Raw genomic sequence first — 21,931 nt, forward strand, 5'->3', positions numbered from 1 at the left:
ACAAAGACCTTATATGGCGTCGCCATACCAGGGTAAAGAATACAATTGGTGTTACAAAGAAGTGAAGGAAAAGAAGAGGAATTGGTCAAGCAGTTATAAAAAGATACATTCTGATAAAGGTGGATAGGTGTTGTGGTTTAGTCAGTTGTGGGTTTTCGTGGTAGGCCTTATTAAAGAGAGAGGTTTTCAGGTACTACCGCATATATATTGGTGGTTGCAATGTCGACTGTGGGAGAGGGGCGGGCACAGTGGCCGTGTGAAGGGTTGGTTGCACTGCGGGTGGTGTCAGACGTTAGGAGTTGGCGTTTGCAGTGTCTAAAGGCAGACCTGGAGAAAATGTTCCCAGGACTGCTGGATATCGTAAGTAGCTTGATATTTAGCACACTTTCTAGCAGAGGAGGGCTTCCAGTGTTTAGCCACAGACAGGATAAATTTTTTTTTTAATTTAACAAAGTAGATCTCCATGCAGCACTGAGTGGTCAGTGAAACCAAGTCGACGGGGCATGAAATTTGTCATGCTCCAAAGTTTGTGCTGAGAAACACCCAGTCCACGGCTTGCCTAACTGTAGCTGGTATAAGATTAGCTGTGCTGTATAGCAGTGCCTGCATTAAGGATTTCAAACACTGTATGCCGGGTCTTATTCAGCATGTACATATGTCCTGCACTCCATTTATACCCACCAATAATGCCAGCCTCTTTCTTCCAGGTATTTGTAAATTTAAGGGCCCTTGAAAATCATAGAACAAAGCTGATACTAACCCAATTTTGAAAAGGGTTCCCCCCCCCCCCCCCAGAATAACTTTTTTATTTGTATTGTGGGGGGGAGAGAAATATATGGCGGGGGGCACCATGAAACATTGCATGGACACTAAGGGCACCACAGAATGAAAAGGTTTGAGAACCACTGGGATATTGAGTGTGTGCACGGTATATAATATACTCTATATAGAGACTGTCATTGTTTTTCTATAAAGTGCGCCTTCTGGCTAATTTCCATGTAGACTTTCGATCCCATATATTTCTGTTCCATTAGAAAATCGCCTTCAGTAGCATTTAAATCATTTTGGTGCAGTAAAGGAAAATCACAGGAAGGGTCATTTTCTAAAGCATTGATGTGTAAAGCTGTGATTTATATACAGAAATTGTGTGTGTGTGTGTTTTTTAAGTTGTCAGACTGAGAAGCGAGATGTAGTTGTCTGGCCCAGACTGAATGGAGGCACTCCTGGGGCGGGGGGAGGAGTTTCATATTTATATACGTATTTTTCAAAATCCAAACTTACATATGTAACTTAAGGGCTCTTTTACTAAGCCATGTAAGCATCTACGTGCGCCCAATGCGCGCCAAAATGGAGTTACCGCATGGCTATCACACGGCTCTTGCGATAATTTCATTTTTGCCGTGCGTCTGATACGCATGGCCAGAAAAATAATTGCTAATTTCTGCCGCTTGTATCGGATGCGCGCCAAGTGGCATTTGGTGCATGTAGGTCATTACCGCCCCGTTACCGTATAAGACTTTACCGCTAGGTCAATGGCTGGCGGTAAGGTCTCAGACCCAAAATGGACGCGCAGCAAATTTTCATTTTGCCGCACGTCCTTTTTCGGCAAAAAATGTTAAAAGGGCCTTTTTTACAGGTGCCCTGAAAAATGATTCTGCGTGTGCCCAAAACTGGCGCCTACACTACCGCAGGCCATTTTTCAGTGCATCTTAGTAAATGGACCCCTTAACTTGGAAAATTTGTATATGGTAAAAAGAATGGATGTAAAAGTAACTGGTTACATTCTCTGAGGTAATTTTTGAAATAGAAATATATGGAAACATTCATTTGAAAATTTATGGAAGCCTGCACAGGGAAAAAGTGTATGTGTGTAATATTTATGTCTGCACAGTTCTTAAATTACCCCATAAATGCCGAAGTTGTAAAACACGTACATTAGATCGTATAGAAGGTTGTAATCAAAGACATTTCTGTGACTAATATAACATTTTAACTGCAGAAGTGGGCTTTTTGAATATTGCACACTCTGTGCTGTTTATTGGCCTTCCGGGGGGAGGGGGACGGAGGCTGGGAAAGGACACCCTGAACTAATTTTCATCTCACTATATATTTACCATGCTATATTGTTACATGTTTAACTAGGTAATTCCATTTAGGATTTCATTTCCCTATCTAATTAGCGCTATTAGAAGCTTACTAATGAGTGAAAATTGAGCTTGTTTTCTGGGCACACAAACCATGGGCCTAAAATCTCATTTAAGTGCTTTCCTCATGCATGTCTGTTTGGAGACTCGGTGTGAAATGACTCAGTGAAATGCATCTTGTTAGGTGACAGGGGATGCACGATGAATGTGTCTTCATGTGTTTCTGTGAGTCAGTGTGTGTCTTTTTGTTTATGTATATCTTTGTGCCTGTGTCTGTGTGTAAGGTTTCCATATATCTGGATCTACCCGGACATGTCCTCTTTTTGAGGATATGGTCAGGCATCCGGGAGGATTTTGCCAGCCTGCCCTTTTTTCCAGATTTGCGGAGAAACGGGCAGGCTGGTGGGGGGCAGAGTAGGGCGGGCCTCAGGGGTGTCATATCCTCCCCTCCGCTACCTTAGTGTGGTGCCCTGGTGGTCTAGTGACCTCTTTCGGGGGGGGGGGGGGGGCTCTTTCCTGCCTGATGCGGCTGTAGACTTTTCTTGCTCCCAGCACCAATTCAAAATGGCTGCCGAGAGTTCGAGCGGTGGCCTCGCAAGACTTTCACAGAAGTGCAGTAAAAGTACACAGAAGGAGGGGGTAATGAATGGAGTCATGTGGGTGAAGGGAAGGAAGGCTGGAAAATTGGGATGGGGATAACATAGGGTGGAAAGAGAAGGAATCTGGCTTTCTTCGGGGGGTGTCAAAGTGACAGGGGGTGGGGTGGGGGTGTGACAGGGAGTGGGGTGAGGTGTGACAGGGGCGGGGCATGTGTCCTCTTTTTTTTCTTGTGAAAAATATGGTAACCCTATCTGTGTGTCTTTAAGGATAATTCTATAAGCGGCGCTTACATTTCGGTGCCATTTACATGCATTGATTTGTGGAATAGGAGCACCATTGTACGCAGAGGATTGCAATAATTGGCAATTATGCACTTAGGAGCTATTCTATAAACAGTCCAGTCGATATTCAGCGATGGTGGTCAGTCTTTATATGCCCGCCGCAGGCTGTATTCCCGTCAGTACTGGGCTATATCCAGGCAACAGCATTGAGTATCTGGTTATGTGGTCAAGTGGAGGAGTGGCCTAGTGGATAGAGCACTGGTCTTGCAATCCAGAGGTGGCCAGTTCAAATCCCACTGCTGCTCCTTGTGATCTTGGGCAAGTCACTTAACCCTCCATTGCCTCAGGTACAAACTTAGATTGTGAGCCCTCCTGGGTCAGAGAAATATCCAGTGTACCTGAATGTAACTCACCTTGAGCTACTACTGAAAAAGGTGTGAGCAAAATCTAAATAAATAAGTTCAATATTCAGCCCTTGACCACATATGCTGAGCTGTCTAAAGATAGGACTGCTACTTATGCAGCCTAATTTAACCGACTATCATATGTGGTCAAGGGTTGAATATTGGCATTTAAGCACATAACCCAGAATGCCCACAAGTTAGCCAGCTTCAGTGCAGGAACAATCTGCAAATAGTCAGTGGTGTTGACTGGTTAAGGGCTCCTGATTTTAGCCACAGGCAAGTGATTTAAGTGGGCAAGAGCCTCTCTTGCCTGCTTTAATAATTTTGAATATTGGCCGGAGTGCACCTAAGTTGCACAGCACACAACCGCAAGGGGGCATGAGCATAGGAGGAGCATGGGCGTGTCACCAGCGATGGGCACAATTTCTAGACTTCCAGCAGTTGTGCTCATTGCAAGGTGCACTTAGACACGCCCACTTATATGGATAACTTACATGACAGACGTGTATGTGCTGACCATTAGGTACTCCAAAATGGATCTACTCTACTATTCTCTATCGGCTTAGGTATGCCCCTTTGAGGCACTGTGTAGAATTGCCACCTTTCTGTCCTTATGTATATATATATGATGTGAATTGTTAAGCAACTGTTGCAACAATCAAATATATTCAATCTTTATTAAATGTAAAAAAATCCATAATAATAAGTATTACGGAAACCACACATTCCATCATCCATCCACACTCATTCCACACCATTCAATCATACATCTACACTCCATAAAATAGTTCCACATATAATTACATTCCACACTAACAGTTACTACACATATTAGTTGCAAACATCCCCCAATATTAATCCTCGTATTTTATGGAGTGTAGATGTATGATTGAATGGTGTGGAATGAGTGTGGATGGATGATGGAATGTGTGGTTACCGCAATACTTATTATTCTGGATTTTTTGACATTAAATAAAGATTGAATATATTTGATTGTTGCAACGGCTGCTTAACAATTCACATTGTATGACATATGCAACCATTATTTTATTTAACCTAGATAGTAATTGTGTTGGTATATATATATATATATATATATATATATATATAAATGTGTGTGTGTGTGTGTGTGTGTGTGTGTGGTGTGTGCCTTTGTACCTAGGCATAGAGATGGACAGAGCCTCCCCAGTAGGCGCTATGATTTGGGTGAAATGTCCCTAGAATCTGGTGTAAGATAACGTACAATTCTTGCTGTTCTGCATTGATCTTTAAGGAATTCCAACCTGTCATGTACCTTTGATTTCTTCTAGCCATACTGCTCTCTTCATCTTCACCTGAAGGTCTCAGATAATCCTTACACCTCAGGAAACATTGCTAGCAGAGATACTGCACCAGGCATTATAGTGGCATCAGGTACGAAATATTCACTTACTTACCGTAGGCAAGACTGCACGTTTTTAACCACAGAGGTAGGAAATGTGATTTGGACCATCTGGAATTAGCTGTTGATGTTTTATGCAAACTACTCTGTTGTATGATTTTACAAACGGCCTTTTATGTCTATGAAAAGTAAACGGAGTGATATTGAAGGCTGCCTTCTTCGGTAATGTAGGGCTTAATGTTCAAAAACGCTGAGCCCCTCATTCTGTAACTTGAAGCCTAAAGTTAGGCAGCAACCTCCGGATTCTATAAATGGCGACTAAAGTTGGATGCACAAACAGCACGTACCAATTTGCACGTTCAACTTAATTGCTTAACAAACCAACCAGTGCTAAAAATTGGCTGCTGACAACAAATTAATGGCATTAATTGGCTGCATTTTATAACGATCTGCATGCAAATCCAACCATGTGTAAATGTGGGGGGGGGGGGGGGGGGGGCGTGGCTAGGGGCATTTTGTGGGTGTTCCAAAATTGTACACGCACAAATACAGAATTCCGCTGAACCACACCTAATTTAGGCACTAGCATTTACACCTGCTTTTTGCAGGCATAATTGCTGGCACCTAAAGTCAGGCGCGGTTTATGCTCTAATCGCTATTCTATAAAAGACGCCTACCCTTTATAGAATAATGTTCAGCCCATAACATTTTCAGCACTGACTTTTAGGCGCCATTTATAGAATTCAGCCCCCAAGTGTGCACATATGTTACAGAATAATAGCGCATTTAAGCATCGGAGGCGCCAACGATTGGCAGTAAAGTGCATAAGTGGTAGATGCTGTCCTGTAAAGTACATTCCAATCACTTAATGGTAAATTCAGTAATGTTTTCTGAAAGTTAGGTGCAAAACTGCTGGATGCTAAGCATGAATTCTTTATCAGCAATTGTGCATAATTGCTGTTATAAAATACTAGCATAAGTTTGCAATTTCACGCATAATTTTAGGCACAAGCACTTACGCCATCACGGAGGCTGGTGTAAATGCTTGTGCTGAAGAAGTACAAACAGTATCCCAGCAACTAAAATAATTCTTATCAGATGTCACCAATGCAAACAAACTTCATCAAAATGTTTTCTCACATTTTTAAATTTTTGTTGTGGATTCTCAGAAGCTTGGGTAGTTGATTGCCTGCAATTTTTTCAAATGAATACGCTGCCCTTTCGTCACTATCCAAATTTTAAAGACTTCAATTCTTATAAACTCATATTGCCAAGTCCTTATCCAACCATGGCCTTCACCCTTTCATATATGCAGATGAGGTCACAATATACATTACTTACAAGGAAAATACATAGCCTACAAACTACCTCAACAAATCACACAATCACTACAGCTCACCTTTAACTTACCTAACACTTCCCGTCTATCCTCCCTTACCCAATCTTTAAACAATAAGAATTATACTTGTTAGCATGAAATGAATATGCTTATCTTCTCTTACCAGCATTCAAACTTTAAAAATTGTACCTGTTATTATGAAATGATTATGTCATAACCACACTCTGTAAGCCACTTTGAGCCTACAAATAGGTGGGAAAAAGTGGGATACAAATGCAATAAATAAATAAAATTCTAAAACAAGCTTGGCCAAAACAGGGTTCAGGATAGGAATCAGGATTCAGGATTTCCAAACAGGCTTGACTGGAAGGAAACTGAAAGCAAGCAGGGCAGACACAAGCAGGAGGGGAACTGAAGCTGGAGACAACCAGCCACAAACAGAGGAAGAACAGATAAGGACTTTTCAAAACAAGCTTGACTAATCAGGGTAGGGCAGAAGCCCGAGGTGAACAGGGAACCAGACAAGACAGACTAGACAGGACACAGGGTCTCAAACAGGCAGGAAACAAACATAAGCTTGGGTAGAACAGGGTTCAAGGTACAGGGTCTCAGACAGGATGGGCAGGAAACCAAAAGCAGACTGGATACAGAAGTGTCCACCAGCCCCAGACAAGAGCAAGGCTGAGGGGCTAACTGCACAAGGGATTCAGGGTTTACAGACAGGAGGGAAAGGAAGCCAAAAGCAGACTGGATTTATTGGGACCCTACACGGTCCGTGTTTCGGCCAAAAAGGCCTTCTTCAGGGGTCTTGGTTTTCTCCATTACTTCAGATCCTTAAACGTGGTTCAGATCCTATCTATCAGGCAGGCAATAATCCATAATGTCTGAACCAGTTTAGCCTGTCTTCATCCAGGTGAGATTTACGCCATGTCCTTTCCAGTTTCCATCCTTCACGTTTAAGGATCTGAAGTTCTGGAGAAAACCAAGACCCCTGAAGAAGGCCTTTTCGGCTGAAACACGGACCGTGTAGGGTCCCAATAATCAATTTGGTGTTTTTAACATCTGTGACTTCAGTCTGGTTCACATTCAGGAACAGTATGTCATTCCCTGTCTCTGGATGGGTCACCATTTAAAATAACAGAGTTGCAGTGGAATATGAACCTGGGCACCCTGGATTCAAGTCCACTGCACTGACCACCATGCTGCTCTCTGTGTGGTCATTTTTCTACAAATACTGCCGGGCATATGTCCTTGTCCCTGTTTTTTTTGGCATTCATAATTTGGACTTTTTATTTTGGAAAATGGCTGTTCATTTTGGATGTTTTCACATAGTTTTGAACAGGAAACTCTGACATTTTTCCTGTTCAAAATGGCTATGAGATGGATTTGTGTGTGTGTGTGTGTGTGTGTGTGTGTGTGTGTGTGTGTGTGTGTGTGTTTGATGTTATGAGCAGAACGTCCTAGTTCAGACTTGGACATTTAAAAAAAAAAATGCCCTTCCATGTTACACACATGAATATTGTCTGTCAGGTGTACCACGACAGAAGAAAGGCTCACAACCATTGCCCTAGTGAAACGTTGACAAAAAGTTATTTTTATCTCTACTAATATTTGCTCACAAATATAAGAACATAAGAAGTGTTGCCATACTGGGATAGACTGAAGGTCCATCAAGTCCAGCATCCTGTTTCCAAAAGTGGCCAATCCAGGTCGCAAGTATCTGGCAGATCTCCAAAAAGTAAAACAGGTTTTGTGCTGCTTATCCTAGAAATAAGAAGTGGATTTTCCTAAGTCCAGCTTAATAATGGTGTATGGACGTTTCTTTTAGGAACGTGTCCACAAAAGGCCCCTAATCTCTGGTATTTACTGCAAGTTACTGCCTCTGTCTCATTTTCTGGATAATTTGAACATAAAAACCAAATTTCATTACTGTAGTGTACAATGCTCTATCTAGGCCAATATGTTTGTGTTTATTCCAGACTTGATATACTATTGTCTTTCTTTTACCAAAACAAGAAGCGTCATACACGAATTGTAATTAAACTTCACAAATGAAGAACAAAACTGATTCTTTTTGGCTATGCATTCTGATTTTCCAGGAAATATAGGCTCAGAACTCACAGACAGTGATATCAGCATGTTTATCTCATCTGATGCTGGGAACACATGGATACAGGTAAATTATGAGCTCAGGCTTTTTTTTGAGGAAGTGAGTCATTCAAGATCATGTAAAAGAGGGGACTCAAACCTAGGTCACTGTTTTGTGCTGCGATCCCTGGGCTACGTGACTTTATTTCCAAATCGGAGCAGGGAGGTTGATTTCTGTTCTCCACTTCTATTTAAAAAAAAAAAAAGGCACTTACATTTACAACATGGGCCTGGGTGGACACAGGCCCACCTATTCCTAACTCATGCCCACCCAGCAGCAGTGCTTCGCTCTCATCTCCTCTTTTTCTCTGCTGGCAGCTGAGCATCTGCCCCCTATCTGAGTCCCCCCATCCCTCCCCAGTGTACTTCACAGGTATCCTGGCGGCTGCAGTGATTCATCGTTGCTGCCTGCGCCGGCCTCAGCAGGCTTCCCTCTGCCCCATCCTGCCCTCGCTGACATCACTTCCTGTTTCCTCACTGGCTGGATGCAAGCCTGTGGGGGCCGGTGCAGGCAGCAAAGATAAATTGCTGCCTAGATGTCTCGGGGGGGGGGGGGGGGGGGTTGGAATGGCTCACCCAAAATAGAAAGACTGGCTATGCCATTCATTTGCAAACTGATTGCATATGTGTACATGTGTAGAATAATGGCATTCACATATGTGTATATGTGCACATAGACATATAAGTGCCAAAATTATGCCTACCTTTACATGTTAGTGGCACTGTTCCCTCTAAGCTGAGCAGGAGTCCTCCAACTGCATTGCTGCCAGTAGGGGGTAGTGCTTCAATATTGTGTTATCAATCACTAGGGAGAGTCAGGTTCCCTGGAGTCCTGCAGAGCTTGCTTGTCCTTCACTATTGGAAATGTGATAGTGAAACAGCTCCCCCTACTGGCAAGTCTGTAGGTGGAGACTCCCATTCAGCTTAGCGGGAACAGTGGTGAGTGGGGCATAGGTAGGACTCACAGTTATGCACATAATTTATAGAATATCGTAACTGACATGCATATCTCTGGCAGTTATCAACAGGATTAAAGGCAGACCCAAATATCAACCTTTATCTAGAGACCATAAATACTGATTCACACTTCACCTGTCCCAGATATTAATTATCCCACCTTCCACTTTACTAACTATCGCTTATTATTTTTTAAAGAAACTTCCACAACCCTTGCCTCAGTGGTGCTTAATTGTCCAACATTAATTTTTGGCAATTGAAAGTAGCACTCAACTCTTCATCGGCTTTATCTTAACTTTAAATAGACTAAACACACTTATCTTTTGGCATTTTCTATACGGGGATTCAAACTGCCCGACATGCATGTTTCGCCATCTGGCTGTGTCAAGGACTTCCCCTGCAAAAAGATAACCAATTAACGTCTTAGCCACGGGGTGAAAAGATCATAATTCTACTACCCACCACCATAGCATAATCTAACAAAAAGATCTTAATTACCCTTATGCCGTTCTACTGCCAGCCTGACCACATTACTTAGGAAATATTCCTGTCAAGATGGCGACGGCATCTTACACACACCCATTTAAAGAACTCATCATCATGACGTATTCGGAAACTCCGGCCCCCATTGGACAGAACCGAAACCTACCCCTAAATTAAAGAGCCCCACTCTAATTCAGCATTCAAACCCTTTGGACTCACTGTATTTAACCAATAAATATACCATTGTTCACGGTAACTTATCTCTGGCAGTTAGGCACTCACAGGCCAGCTCTATGGCTGGTATACATGCTGGCACCTAAGATTTATGCATTTATTTAAGCAATTAGGCTAGTATTCTATCAGGAAAGTAGTTACTTTATAAAATAGCTTCTTCCGGGCCCCCAGTTATAGAATCACCCTCACTGTGTGCAGCTTATGTGATGGATCAATCATAAAAATGGCTTGAAGTTGAGGTCAAAGTTCATGTACTTTTAGTAAATCAGCTGACAGCCCTGAATGCACCCACTTATATATCTGTCTGTATAAAAAAATAATTACAATTCTAAACAAATGTATATATAAAGAGCCTATTCTTATTTTCAAGAGGAAGGAGGAAAAGACCTCAGACACTCAACTGTTGATGTTCATAGTTTGCAGTACCATAACTTCTTTGTATTTCATTGAGCTCTTTTGTCGTAGGTCTCAAAAACCTCTACCTTTTTCTATGTTTTTCAATATTAGGCTTTTTTTATATTTCTTTTTTTTTGTTTTTTTTAGTTTATATTTATGTTTACCTTTGATCCATCACAGTAAAGACAGCTGGCAAAGAGAAAGGACTTAATGACAGAGACACAGGAGTAGCTCTTGAGAACGCTATTACAAAACTGTAGCACTCTGTTTATTTTATTTTATTTGTTACATTTGTATCCCAACATTTTCCCACCTTTTTGCAGGCTCAATCTGGCTTACATAGTACCGTAAACGGCGTTAGCTGATTCCGGTTTAAACAAATACAGGTATGAACAATACAAGGTGAAATTGTGGTAGAATGGGTTACATGTATGGTAAATACAATTGGAGGAACTTAGAGAGGGAGAGGAAGAGTTAGGATATGTCCATTACGGTCTTTGGTTATGTTGTGTCGCAGGTATCCAGATTTTTTATGTTGGCTCGGTGGGGTATGCTTTTCTGAACAGGTCTGTCTTTAGTACTTTCCGGAAATTTGGGTGTTCGAGCGTAGTTTTTACTACTTTTGGTAGTGCGTTCCATAGTTGTGTGCTTAAGTAGGAAAAGCTAGATGCATAAGTGCATTTGTATTTGAGTCCTTTGATGCTTGGGTAGTGGAGGTTTAGGTATGATTGTGCTGATTTTATGGTGTTTCTGGTTGGCAGGTCGATAAGGTCTGTCATGTACCCCGGTGCTTCGCCATAGATAATTTTGTGAACTGTCATGCAGATTTTGAAAGAGCAGACTGTTGAGCAGACAGGAGGCTCTACAAGCCAGTTAAGTCATTAGTTATCAGTTTTCATACTAAAAAGTATGAAAATAAGTTAAACATAAATATAAATATAAAAAATAAAGGAAATATAAAGAATAGCCTAACATTGAAAAATGTAGAAAAGGTGGAGGTTTTTCAGACCCATGACGAAGGATTTCAATGAAATGCAATCTATAAACAGCAACAGTTGAGTGTCTGAGGTCTTTTCCTCCTTCCTTTCAAAAATAAAGAATAGACTCTTTACATACGTACTTTTTTATTATTGTAATTGTGTAGTCCAACATAAAAGTGGTAAGCCAGATCAAAAATTAGTTGTATAAAAAAGTAACCATTTACAAAAGAAGCTGGGAGGGGGAAAATAAACAAAGCAATTTTGCAACTTGGCACCTTGATTTAGATGCTATAATGGGATGCACTTAGCGTGAATCTATAACTGCACTTAGGTGCACCTAAGTCATTATAGAATATTAGCACAAACCCACATTGGTCTGCCAAAACTTAGATGTTAACAAAATTATCTACGGTGAAGCTCCGGAATACATGACAGACTTGATCGACCTACCAACTAGAAACACATCTGAATCAACACGAACGTACCTAAATCTGCACTACCCAAGCTGCAAAGGACTCAAATACAAATCAACTTACGCATCCGGTTTTTCCTACATAAACACACAACTGTGGAACGCATTGCCAAAAGCCTTGAAAACTACGAACGACCACCTAAATTTCCGGAAAACACTAAAAACTAACCTGTATAAAAAGGCATACCCTACCGATCCAACATAAATGCCTGATCTTTGCAACACAACAAAACTAAAGAACGTAATGGACATAACACAACTCTTCCGTTGTACGATTCCCTAGTGTGGCTGTGCCACATGAACTTTATCTTACCACAACATCACTTTGTATTTGTTTACACCGGAGTCTGTAACGCCTCTCCGGTACTATGTAAGCCACATTGAGCCTACAAATAGGTGGGAAAATTTGGGATATAAATGTAACAAATAAATAAGTAAAATAAATGTGACTCCTTACGCTGTGTGAATGGCAGGTGTAAACACCAAGGCACTCATTTTTGAAGTAGATGAATGTCTCAAACTGGCCAAAAAACCCCATCCAAATCATGATTTTGAAAGGCAGAATGTGGACATTTTAAATTCAGTGTGTCCAAAAGGGGGCATGTTGGAGGCATGTTTTGGGCGGGACTAGGTTAGACCCCAAATTAGGAGATCTTTCAGTGATAATGGAATGGAAAGAACTGCTCAAGGCAAAAAGGACATTTTTATTCTGCGTGTGACACATGCATTTGAGACCCTTCAGCCCACATGCTAAAGGGGCCTGATCTCACACATTGACTCTCTCCCTGCTTCCCAGCAGTTTGGCATTGGCTCATACCTTCCTCTATCCCCCTCCCCCCTTCCCTCCTGCAGGTCCTGTGTTGATTTCCTACCTAACCTCTGTTATCCCCCCTCAAGCCTACAGACCTGTGGTATTTACTGGCACTGCAGGCAACAATTATCATTTATTTATCATTTATTCTTTTTATATACCGTTTCTTATTGCAAATTGCAAAACAGAACGGTTTACATTAAAAAAAAATACATCTCATAACCAAACAAATAAGAACTCCAGTCAATAATAGGAAAGCACAGCAAACCAAAAATAATAAGACCATAACTAATAAAACACAATTATCTAAATTAAATTACAACTTTCTCTCTCTGGCCAGCTCCGGGGTTCTTCCCTCCGTTGCAACTTCCTGTTTCTGAGTGGGCAGAACGTGGCAGAGAGAAAGTCATATGGCAGCTGAAGAGAGCCTGTTATAATCACTGACTGCAGTGCCAGTGAACACCACATGTTTATAGGGCCCAGGGAGGGGGACAGAGGGAGATAAGAAGGAAATCACTCCGGACCCACATGAGGGAAGGGGGGATATAGAGAGAAGAAGAGATGTGGACCTGCAGGAGGGAGGGGGAGAGGGAGAGGTGCACATGAATGAAAGGGAAGGGAGATGAGGCGAATGCTGTACATAGATGGAAGGGAAGGGAGCGGGGCAAATGCTGCACATGAATGGAAGGGGAGGGATGGGGGGAAATGCATGTGAATGGAAGAGAAAGGAGAGGAGGGAAATGCTGCCCATGCTGTAGGCATGAGCTTATAGAATTATTCTGAAAGCACCTGGTCTATTTTGCTGAATTCTACAATGGTTTTTCCTTTCCAAGAAATCACGGAATGCGGAGTGCACTCATAAATAGGTCACATGCCAGCAGGCAATGATCCGAAAACATTTGATTTCAGTAGAGCTTTTCAAGTGAGAGAGACTTGACAGACAAAACCTAAATCCAACCTTTCAAATGTCTTTCCTGTCCTGTTGCTTCAGCCCATACATCTAAGAATTACTTTGCTATTACATTTTATTAAGTGGAAAACGTTGATTCTTTTATTGGGGAATGCCAGTGGTATCCAACAGAGGAGCTTTACAGACCACACAGATGGCAAGAATGGGCCTCTCTGATCTCGAAAGCTCAAGTACATCATTTCTGGATAATTCTTTTGTTAGTCCTCTGTAAGCTATCACTACCTGCAAAGAACTGACTGCTCTTTAGGATCATAACGACTACAAAAACTTGTGTTAAATTAAAGAAACATATATCCATTTGTGCATGTTTTTTCCCCCCCTCTAGATCTTTGAAGAAGAGCACAGTGTTCTGTTCCTGGATCAAGGTGGTGTCCTGGTTGCTATGAAACATACATCACTTCCCATTAGGCATTTATGGTAATGTCAAACAACAGTTGTAAGTCTCCAACGGTGTTGCTTCTAGACAAGACTGTAATTAAGATCACCCTGTATAAAGAGGTTTGACAGTCAAGTCCGACTACCCTTCACTTATGCTGAAGTTATCCTTCAGAAATGTAAGAGCTTTGAACTACTAATGCAGCACAGGCATGGAAGTAATGAAAGCCATTTCTGCTGGTAAAATAGTATTACTGAAAACCGAAGCATTGATTATTGCCCAATCTGTCAAAGGGTAAAGATATTTGTGCTGCTCAAAAGTGTGGATGCTTTTACCCATGAACTAGAAATACAGGGGTAAATCGAAATGTAAATAGCAGAACCATAAACTATAACTGAAAAATATTTTTGTTACTGGTAATACATTTATAGAATATACAAAATGTTATTTATACTACTATAAGCCTTTACATTTAAATTCCACTATTAGGAATGGAATTGCGAGACTGAAAGATAATGAGAATGGCTATGTGGAGAGTGATGAAGATAAAGCGAACGTGCTAAACAATTATTTCTCTTTGGTGTTCACGGAGGAAAATCCTGGAGAAGGACTGCGGTTGTCTGCCGAGGGAACGTCTGGGAATGGAGTGGATATTGCTCCATTTACGGAAGAAAGAGTTTATAAACAGCTGGAGAATCTGAAGGTGAACAAAGCTATGGGGCCGGATGGGATACATCCCAGGATACTGAAGGAGCTCAGAGAGGTCCTGGCGGGACCTCTTAAAGACTTATTTAATAGATCTTTAGAGACAGGAGAGGTTCCGCGAGATTGGAGATGAGCGGATGTGGTCCCTCTTCACAAAAGTGGAGACAGGGAAGAAGTGGGAAACTACAGACCGGTAAGTCTCACATTGGTGGTAGGAAAAATAATGGAGTCGCTGCTGAAAGAAAGGATAGTTAACTTTCTAGAAACCAACGGGTTACAGGACCCTAAGCAACATGGCTTTACCAAAGGAAAATCCTGCCAAATGAATCTTATTGACTTTTTTGACTGGGTGACCAAAGAACTGGATGAGGGACGTGCGCTAGATGTAATCTACTTGGACTTCAGCAAAGCCTTTGATACGGTTTCCCACAGAAGACTCGTGAATAAGCTGAAAGGGTTGAACTTAGAACCGAAAGTGGTGAACTGGATAAGAAACTGGTTGACCGACAGATGGCAGAGGGTGGTGGTAAATGGAAAGGAAGGTGAGCAGTGGAGTTCCTCAGGGGTCAGTACTGGGCCTATTCTGTTTAATATATTTGTGGGAGATATTGCTGAAGGTTGGAAGGAAAGGTGTGCCTTTTTGCAGATGACACGAAAATAGCCGATAGATTGGATACCCTGGAGGGAGTAGAAATGATGAGAAGGGATCTCCGAACGTTAGAAGAATGGTCGAGGGTCTGTCAGTTAAAATGTAATTACTTAATAATTGTATAGAAACCTATCAATTAATCATGTATATAGTTAAATAATGTTACTTAATATATTAAAACAATATGTGATAGTGCTCAGTGATTAGTGCCCGTATTTCAGCTATATGGCAGCTTATACCAGTGCACTGTTACCCATCCATCATTGCACTACAGGTCCCTACCTCCCTTCCTGCCTGTGCATGGTTAATCACAGTAATTTAACTAACTGTATACATTCGTTTTAAGTTAAATAACTTATCTTATCACGATGTGTGTTAATCTTCTCACAATGATGGGTGTGCTACTGGATAACCACTCTGAGTTGATATTCTTAGTTTCTTTTTTCTTATTTTTTTTATGCTTAAGTGCTACTTCCTTAACTCCAGATTGTCGTTCTCAAATTCTCGTTCTCAACATACCTGCATGTTTCGCATAAAGCGTCTTCAGGAGAACTTATAACATAACATTTGTCGGAGACTGTCTAGTGTAGATCAGTAAGACCTCCACCCCTCACTCCTCTGTGTGTGTTAAAATTTAATGCCAAGAAGTGTAGAGTGATGCACTTGGGGTGCGGAAACCCAAAAGAGAGATACTGGATAGGAGGGGAGAGATTAGTAAGCTCGACTCAGGAGAGAGACCTTGGGGTGTTGGTGCTGGAGGATCTGAAAGTGAAGAAACAATGTGACAAGGCGACAGCCATGGCCAGAAGGATGCTAGGCTGCGTAGAGAGGGGCATAACCAGCAGAAGAAAGGAGGTGTTGATGCCCCTCTACAAGTCACTTGGAGTATTGTGTTCAGTTTTGGAGACCATATCTTGCTAAAGATGTAACAAGACTGGAAGTGGTGCAAAGAAAAGGTACGAAAATGGTACGGGGTTTGCGTTGCAAACCATACGAGGAGAGACTTGCTGACCTGAATATGTATATCTTGGAAGAAAGGAGAAACAGGGGTGACATGATACAGATGTTCAAATATTTGAAAGGTATTGATCCGCAAATGAACCTTTTCCGGAGATGGGAAGGCGGTAGAACTAGAGGACATGAATTGAGGTTGAAGGGGGGGGGGGGGGGGGGGTGGGGCAGACTAAGGACTATTGTCAGAAAGTATTTTTTTCACGGAGAGGGTGGGGGATATGTGGAATGCCCTCGCGCGGGAGGTGGTGGAGATGAAAACAGTAATGGAAATCAAACGTGTGGGATAAACACAAAGAAATCCAGTTTAGAAGGAATGGATCCACAGAATCTTAGCAAAGATTGGGTGGCGACGCCGGTAATTGGGAAACAAAATGGGAGCTGGGCAGACTTCTACTGTCTACGGCCTGACCGTGACTAAATTGATAGGGATGGGCTGGAGTGTAAATTTTAAGGGGCTTCGACGTTAGCTTCAGAACTTAGCTCAAGAACAGTGCTGGGCAGACTTTTGCGGTCTGTGCCCTGAGAAAGGCAAAGGACAAATCAAACTTGGGTATATATATAAAATATCACATACCATGTAAAATGAGTTTATCTTGTTGGGCAAACTGGATGGACCGTACGGGTCTTTATCTGCCGTCATTTACTATGTTACTATCCAGTTTATAATTGAAAAAGAAAAACGCCTATATTGCGACCCAAATCGGGAGATAGACGTTTATCTCACAAAAACGAATAAAGCGGTATAATCGAAAGCCGAATTTGGATGTTTTCAACTGCACTCCGTCGCGGATGCGGACAAAGTTGATGGGGCGTGTCAAAGGCGTGGTGAAGGCGGAACTGGGGCGTGGTTATTGGACGATCAGAGATAGGCGCCTTTCATCGATAATGGAAAAAACATATGCGTTTCTAGCGAGAATTTAGGGCACTTTTCCTGGACCCTGTTTTTCCACGAATAGGGCCCCAAAAAGTGCCCTAAATGACCAGATGACCACTGGAGGGAGTCGAGGATGACCTCCCCTGACTCCCCCAGTGGTCACAAACCCCCTCCCACCACAAAAATATGCCATTTCACAACTTTTTATGTTCACCCTCAAATGTCATACCCACCTCCCTGGCAGCAGTATGCAGGTCACTGGAGCAGTTATTAGGGGGTGCAGTGGACGTCAGGCAGGTAGACCCAGGCCCATCCCCCCCCACCTGTTACACTTGTGCTGGTAAATGGGAGCCCTCCACACCGCCCCCCAAACCCACTGTACCCACATGTAGGTGCCCCCCTTCACCCCTTAGGGCTATAGTAATGGTGTAGACTTGTGGGCAGTGGGTTTTGAGGGGGATTTGGGGGGCTCAACATCCAAGGGAAGGGTGCTATGCACCTGGGAGCTCTTTTACCTTTTTTTTTTTTTTTTTGTAAAAGTGCCCCCTAGGGTGCCCGGTTGGAGTCCTGGCATGTGAGGGGGACCAGTGCACTACGACTCCTGGCCCCTCCCACGAACAAATGCCTTGGATTTATTCGTTTTTGAGCTGGGTGCTTTCATTTTCCATTATCACTGAAAAACAAAAACGCCCAGCTCACAAATTGTTGAATAAAACATGGACGTCTATTTTTTTCGAAAATACGGTTCGGTCCGCCCCTTCACGGACCCGTTCTCGGAGATAAACACCCATGGAGATAGACGTTTCTGTTCGATTATGCCCCTCTATGAGTTCTACACTGTATGCAGAACTATCTCATGCATATTCACTGCGGAAATATTGAAAACCCAACTGGCTAGGTGTGCTGCCAAGACAGGATTGGGAAACACTGCTATCAGGCATCCTGGGAAGGACAACATTTAAATTCTGAAATTGATTCATATTACTATAATTTCAAATATTGAATGGCTAGAGTTTTTGAGACCACATAGGTCCTGTCCATCATATCTGAAGATTATTTGGGGTCTCAAAAGTTCTCATTCTACTATTCCACTAGCAACATTCCATGTAGAAGTCTGTCCTTGCAGATCAGCAATGCAGCTGCGCAGGCTTCTGTTTCTGTGAGTCTGACGTCCTGTACGTACTGCGCGGCTGCATTTCTGATCTGCAAGGGCAGGCTTCTACATGGACTGTTGGTGGGGAACTGAGTTCAATTCCCACTGCAGCTCCTTGTGACTCTGGGCAAAGTCACTTAACCCTCCATTGCCCCTGGTACAAAATAAGTACCTGAATATATGTAAACCGCTTTGAATGTAGTTGCAAAAAACCTCCGAAAGACAGTATATCAAGTCCTATTTCCCTTTACTTGCTGCACCATTGTTTCCTGCAGAAAAGAAAGACTACCCTTTTACCAAGCTGCAGCAAAAGGGTGCCTGCGCTGGCATCGGCCCGTGTTTTCGACACACACCAAGGCCCTCTATTACCGCAGCTGGTAAAAGGCTTGTCTTTCTTTTCTGCAGGAAATTGCAGTGCGGCAAGTAAAGCATGTCCAGCGTGGCCACTTCGGAGGTGAGCCCTTACCACCACCCATTAAGATGGCGGTAAGGGCTCCCATGCTAACCCAGCGGCAACCGGGCAGCGCATGGCACTGTCTGATTACCGCCGGGTACACCCCAGCGCTACAGAAATAAATCTATTTTTGTAGCGCCAGATATGACGGCGTGCTGGGGGTGGGAAATACCACTGGGCTGCTGCAGTTGCCTGGCAGTACTTCCTTTTTAGCGAACAGTAAGCCTGCATTGGGCTTTGTAAAAGGGGTCCTTAGTTTTCTCAAAGACCAATATGGCCGGTCAAATTCATGATCAAAATGTGACTGCATTTGTATAGGTAATAGCTCTACAGCTCCACTCAGACATTATAAGACAATGCTGTATTTTGTTGTTATTTGGACAATAGGTTAAGTTTTGATGAAGGGAGGTCGTGGAACAAGTACAGCTTTACATCCAGTCCGCTTTTTGTTGATGGTGTGTTGGGTGAACCAGGAGAAGAAACTCTCATAATGACGTAAGTGACTATATTATACAGGCATACCACAACGGCCAATCCTAAATAAAAGATAACTAGACGTTACATGAACTAGACAAAAATGAACCCTTTACATTAGATAGATAACCTTCGCTGACAAGTCATGGAAGTTACACAATACACACTGCCACTATCTCTCATGCCGAAATGAACTTTATTTCTCATGCCGGAGATGAACTTTCTAGATTTGATTATCTAACTTATTTTATAATTCACTCTGTTTTGATGTATTCTTCCATAGAGTTTTTGGACACTTCAGCCATCGTTCGGAGTGGCAACTGGTAAAAGTGGATTATAAGTCTATTTTTGACAGAAGATGTGCCCAGGAAGATTACCGGCCATGGCAACTCCACAATCAGGTAAGGCAAGCAACAACTTGTTTCAAGCACTGGTTTATGGAAGGATTTGAAACGCAAATACAAAAGTTAAAAAGTAAAATAAAATAGGCATATCTCTAGTTAACTTTAGAGCCATGGAAACTGTCACCATAAAGCCAGATTTTGCTGTACAAAAAACTATGGAATCAGTTTTAAGTATTATTTAACCTGGCAGGAGCATCTTCTCTCTCTCTCTCTCTCCCTCTCTCTCTCTCCCTCTCTCCCTCCCAATGTCAGCTCTGACTGGTGCAGCTCTATCTATAGGTGAGGCAAAAAAAGTAACCCCCTAGAGTTTTTTTGCTGTTTTCTCAGCAACCGCTTTGGAATTTCAATGCAAACATTTACAGCTTTACTTGTTGTTACTATCCATGTTTATATGCTGAGTGGAATTAGATTATCTTTAAACATGGCAAAGTTACAGACTTTTTAGCGTGACCCAGGGGCGTAGATACGTGGGGCCACGGGGGCCTGTGCCCCCGTAGATTTGGCCCTGGACCCAGCTGCCGATGACCCTCTCGACCCCCCTGCCGCCGCCAACCTACCGTCAACCCGCCGTCGCCGTCTGCTACCTTTGCTGGTGGGGGACCCCAACCCCCGCCAGCTGAGGTCCTCTTCTTCCTTCGTTCTGTTGGGGTCCCCCGCCAGCAAAGGTAGGCGACGGCAATGGCGGGGGAGGGTTGGCAGCGGGAAGGGGGGGTCGAGAGGGTCGTCGTCGGGGGGGGGTCAAAGTTGTTGTTGTTGTTGGTGGTGGTGGTGGCGGGGGGGGTCAGCAATGGCGGGGGGGTTGGTGGCGCCGGGGGGGGGGGCTAGAATGTGCCTCCTCACCTTGGGCTCTGGACCCCTCTCCCACCGAAGTCTGGCTACGCCCCTGGCGTGACCACCCAGCAATTTTCGCACATTCAAAAATGTTTGCGCTGTAAAACTACCGGTATTTGAAAAAATAAAAAAACTGGGGTACCAGCTTACTGTTAGTGATGTCACAGTAATGTATACTTTTATCTGGGGAGCAACGTTGGAGGCCAATCAAAAGCTCCACCCCAAACCGCAAACAATCGCCAAACTGAAGAAAGCACTGCGGATGATCTGGGACAGCCTCTTATAGGGTCCGATCAAGAAGGCTGTTAAGAACTTCCCAAATTGACTGAAGGTCTGTGTTAAAGCTAGAGGTGGACACTGAGCAATTCACAGTGACTGTGAAATTCTGGCACATTGTTGTTTGAATCATTTGAATGACCTTATTTTACTGTGCAGTGGCGCAGGAAGGGGGGGGCGGTGGGGCGGTCCGCCCCGGGTGCACGCGCTGGGGGGGGGGGTGTCGGCTCGCTGGTTCCCTGCTCTTTCTGCCCCGGAACAGGTTAATTCCTGTTCCAGGACAGAGAAAGCAGGGAAGCAGCAGAGCCGATGCAGCTCCCAGTGACGTGCACTGGGGGTGGATCGGCCCTCCCACCTGCCCCCCGCTGAAAGGTAGGGTGCGTTTCGGTGGGGGGGAGCGCTCCGGAGGGGGGCCACCGCACCCTGCACCCGGGGGGGGGGGGGGTGCGCAGCAGCGACCCGCCCCGGGTGTCAGGCACCCTCGCTACGGCACTGTTACTGTGTTTTAGCTCAAACATTTTTAACACGCAAAAAATCGCTAGGTAGTAACAGTAAAATGTGAGTAACATCAACATAGCTTAAGGTAATTATATGTTGTTTACCAGTAATACGTAAGTATGATGACTAAATAAGTACAGCATGCAGGACGTCAGAAACAGAATGAAGCCTTCCGCAGGAAGCAAGAGGACCTCGGCTGGTGGGGGTTGGGGTCCCCCGCCAGCAAAGGTAGGCGATGGCGGGGGAGGGTCGTCGGCAGGGGGGGTCCAGGACCAAATCTATGGGGGCCCAGGCCCCCGTGGCCCCACGTAGCTACGCCCCTGGTACATGCCTATATTAGGCTTGTATGCCCATTATCCTACTATATAAATGAAGAGTGACCGACGTGCCGCACATGCGCGGCACGTCACACCTCTCCTGACATTGTTAGAGGCAGGAACACAGCTGTGCGGCCCCCAAATCATGCGCAGAGCAGCCAAGCGTTATGTTAGCTGCTCTGCGCATGCCACAAACAGTCAAAACACAGTCAAATCACAAGCACATGGCTCCCAAATCAAAACAAAAATAAAAAAAAAGGGTCGGGAGGGGGCAAGGGCGCTCATCAGGAGCGTCCTGTATGGACG

General features: G+C 43.5%; 1 protein-coding gene across 1 annotated transcript in view; it reads left to right on the top strand.

Moving 5' to 3' along the window:
* Positions 1–21,931, top strand: part of LOC115459102 (VPS10 domain-containing receptor SorCS1-like) — a gene marked incomplete at both ends in the record, with an annotated part of 299,388 nt that overhangs the window by 188,210 nt on the left and 89,247 nt on the right. Inside the window, 5 exon segments of the mRNA XM_030188967.1 lie at positions 4,740–4,842; positions 8,249–8,325; positions 13,926–14,017; positions 19,213–19,320; positions 19,583–19,700. Coding sequence (XP_030044827.1) covers positions 4,740–4,842; positions 8,249–8,325; positions 13,926–14,017; positions 19,213–19,320; positions 19,583–19,700 — 498 coding nt within the window.

The sequence above is a fragment of the Microcaecilia unicolor genome, unplaced genomic scaffold (assembly GCF_901765095.1).
Source record: "Microcaecilia unicolor unplaced genomic scaffold, aMicUni1.1, whole genome shotgun sequence".
In the NCBI taxonomy this organism is placed as follows: domain Eukaryota; kingdom Metazoa; phylum Chordata; class Amphibia; order Gymnophiona; family Siphonopidae; genus Microcaecilia; species Microcaecilia unicolor.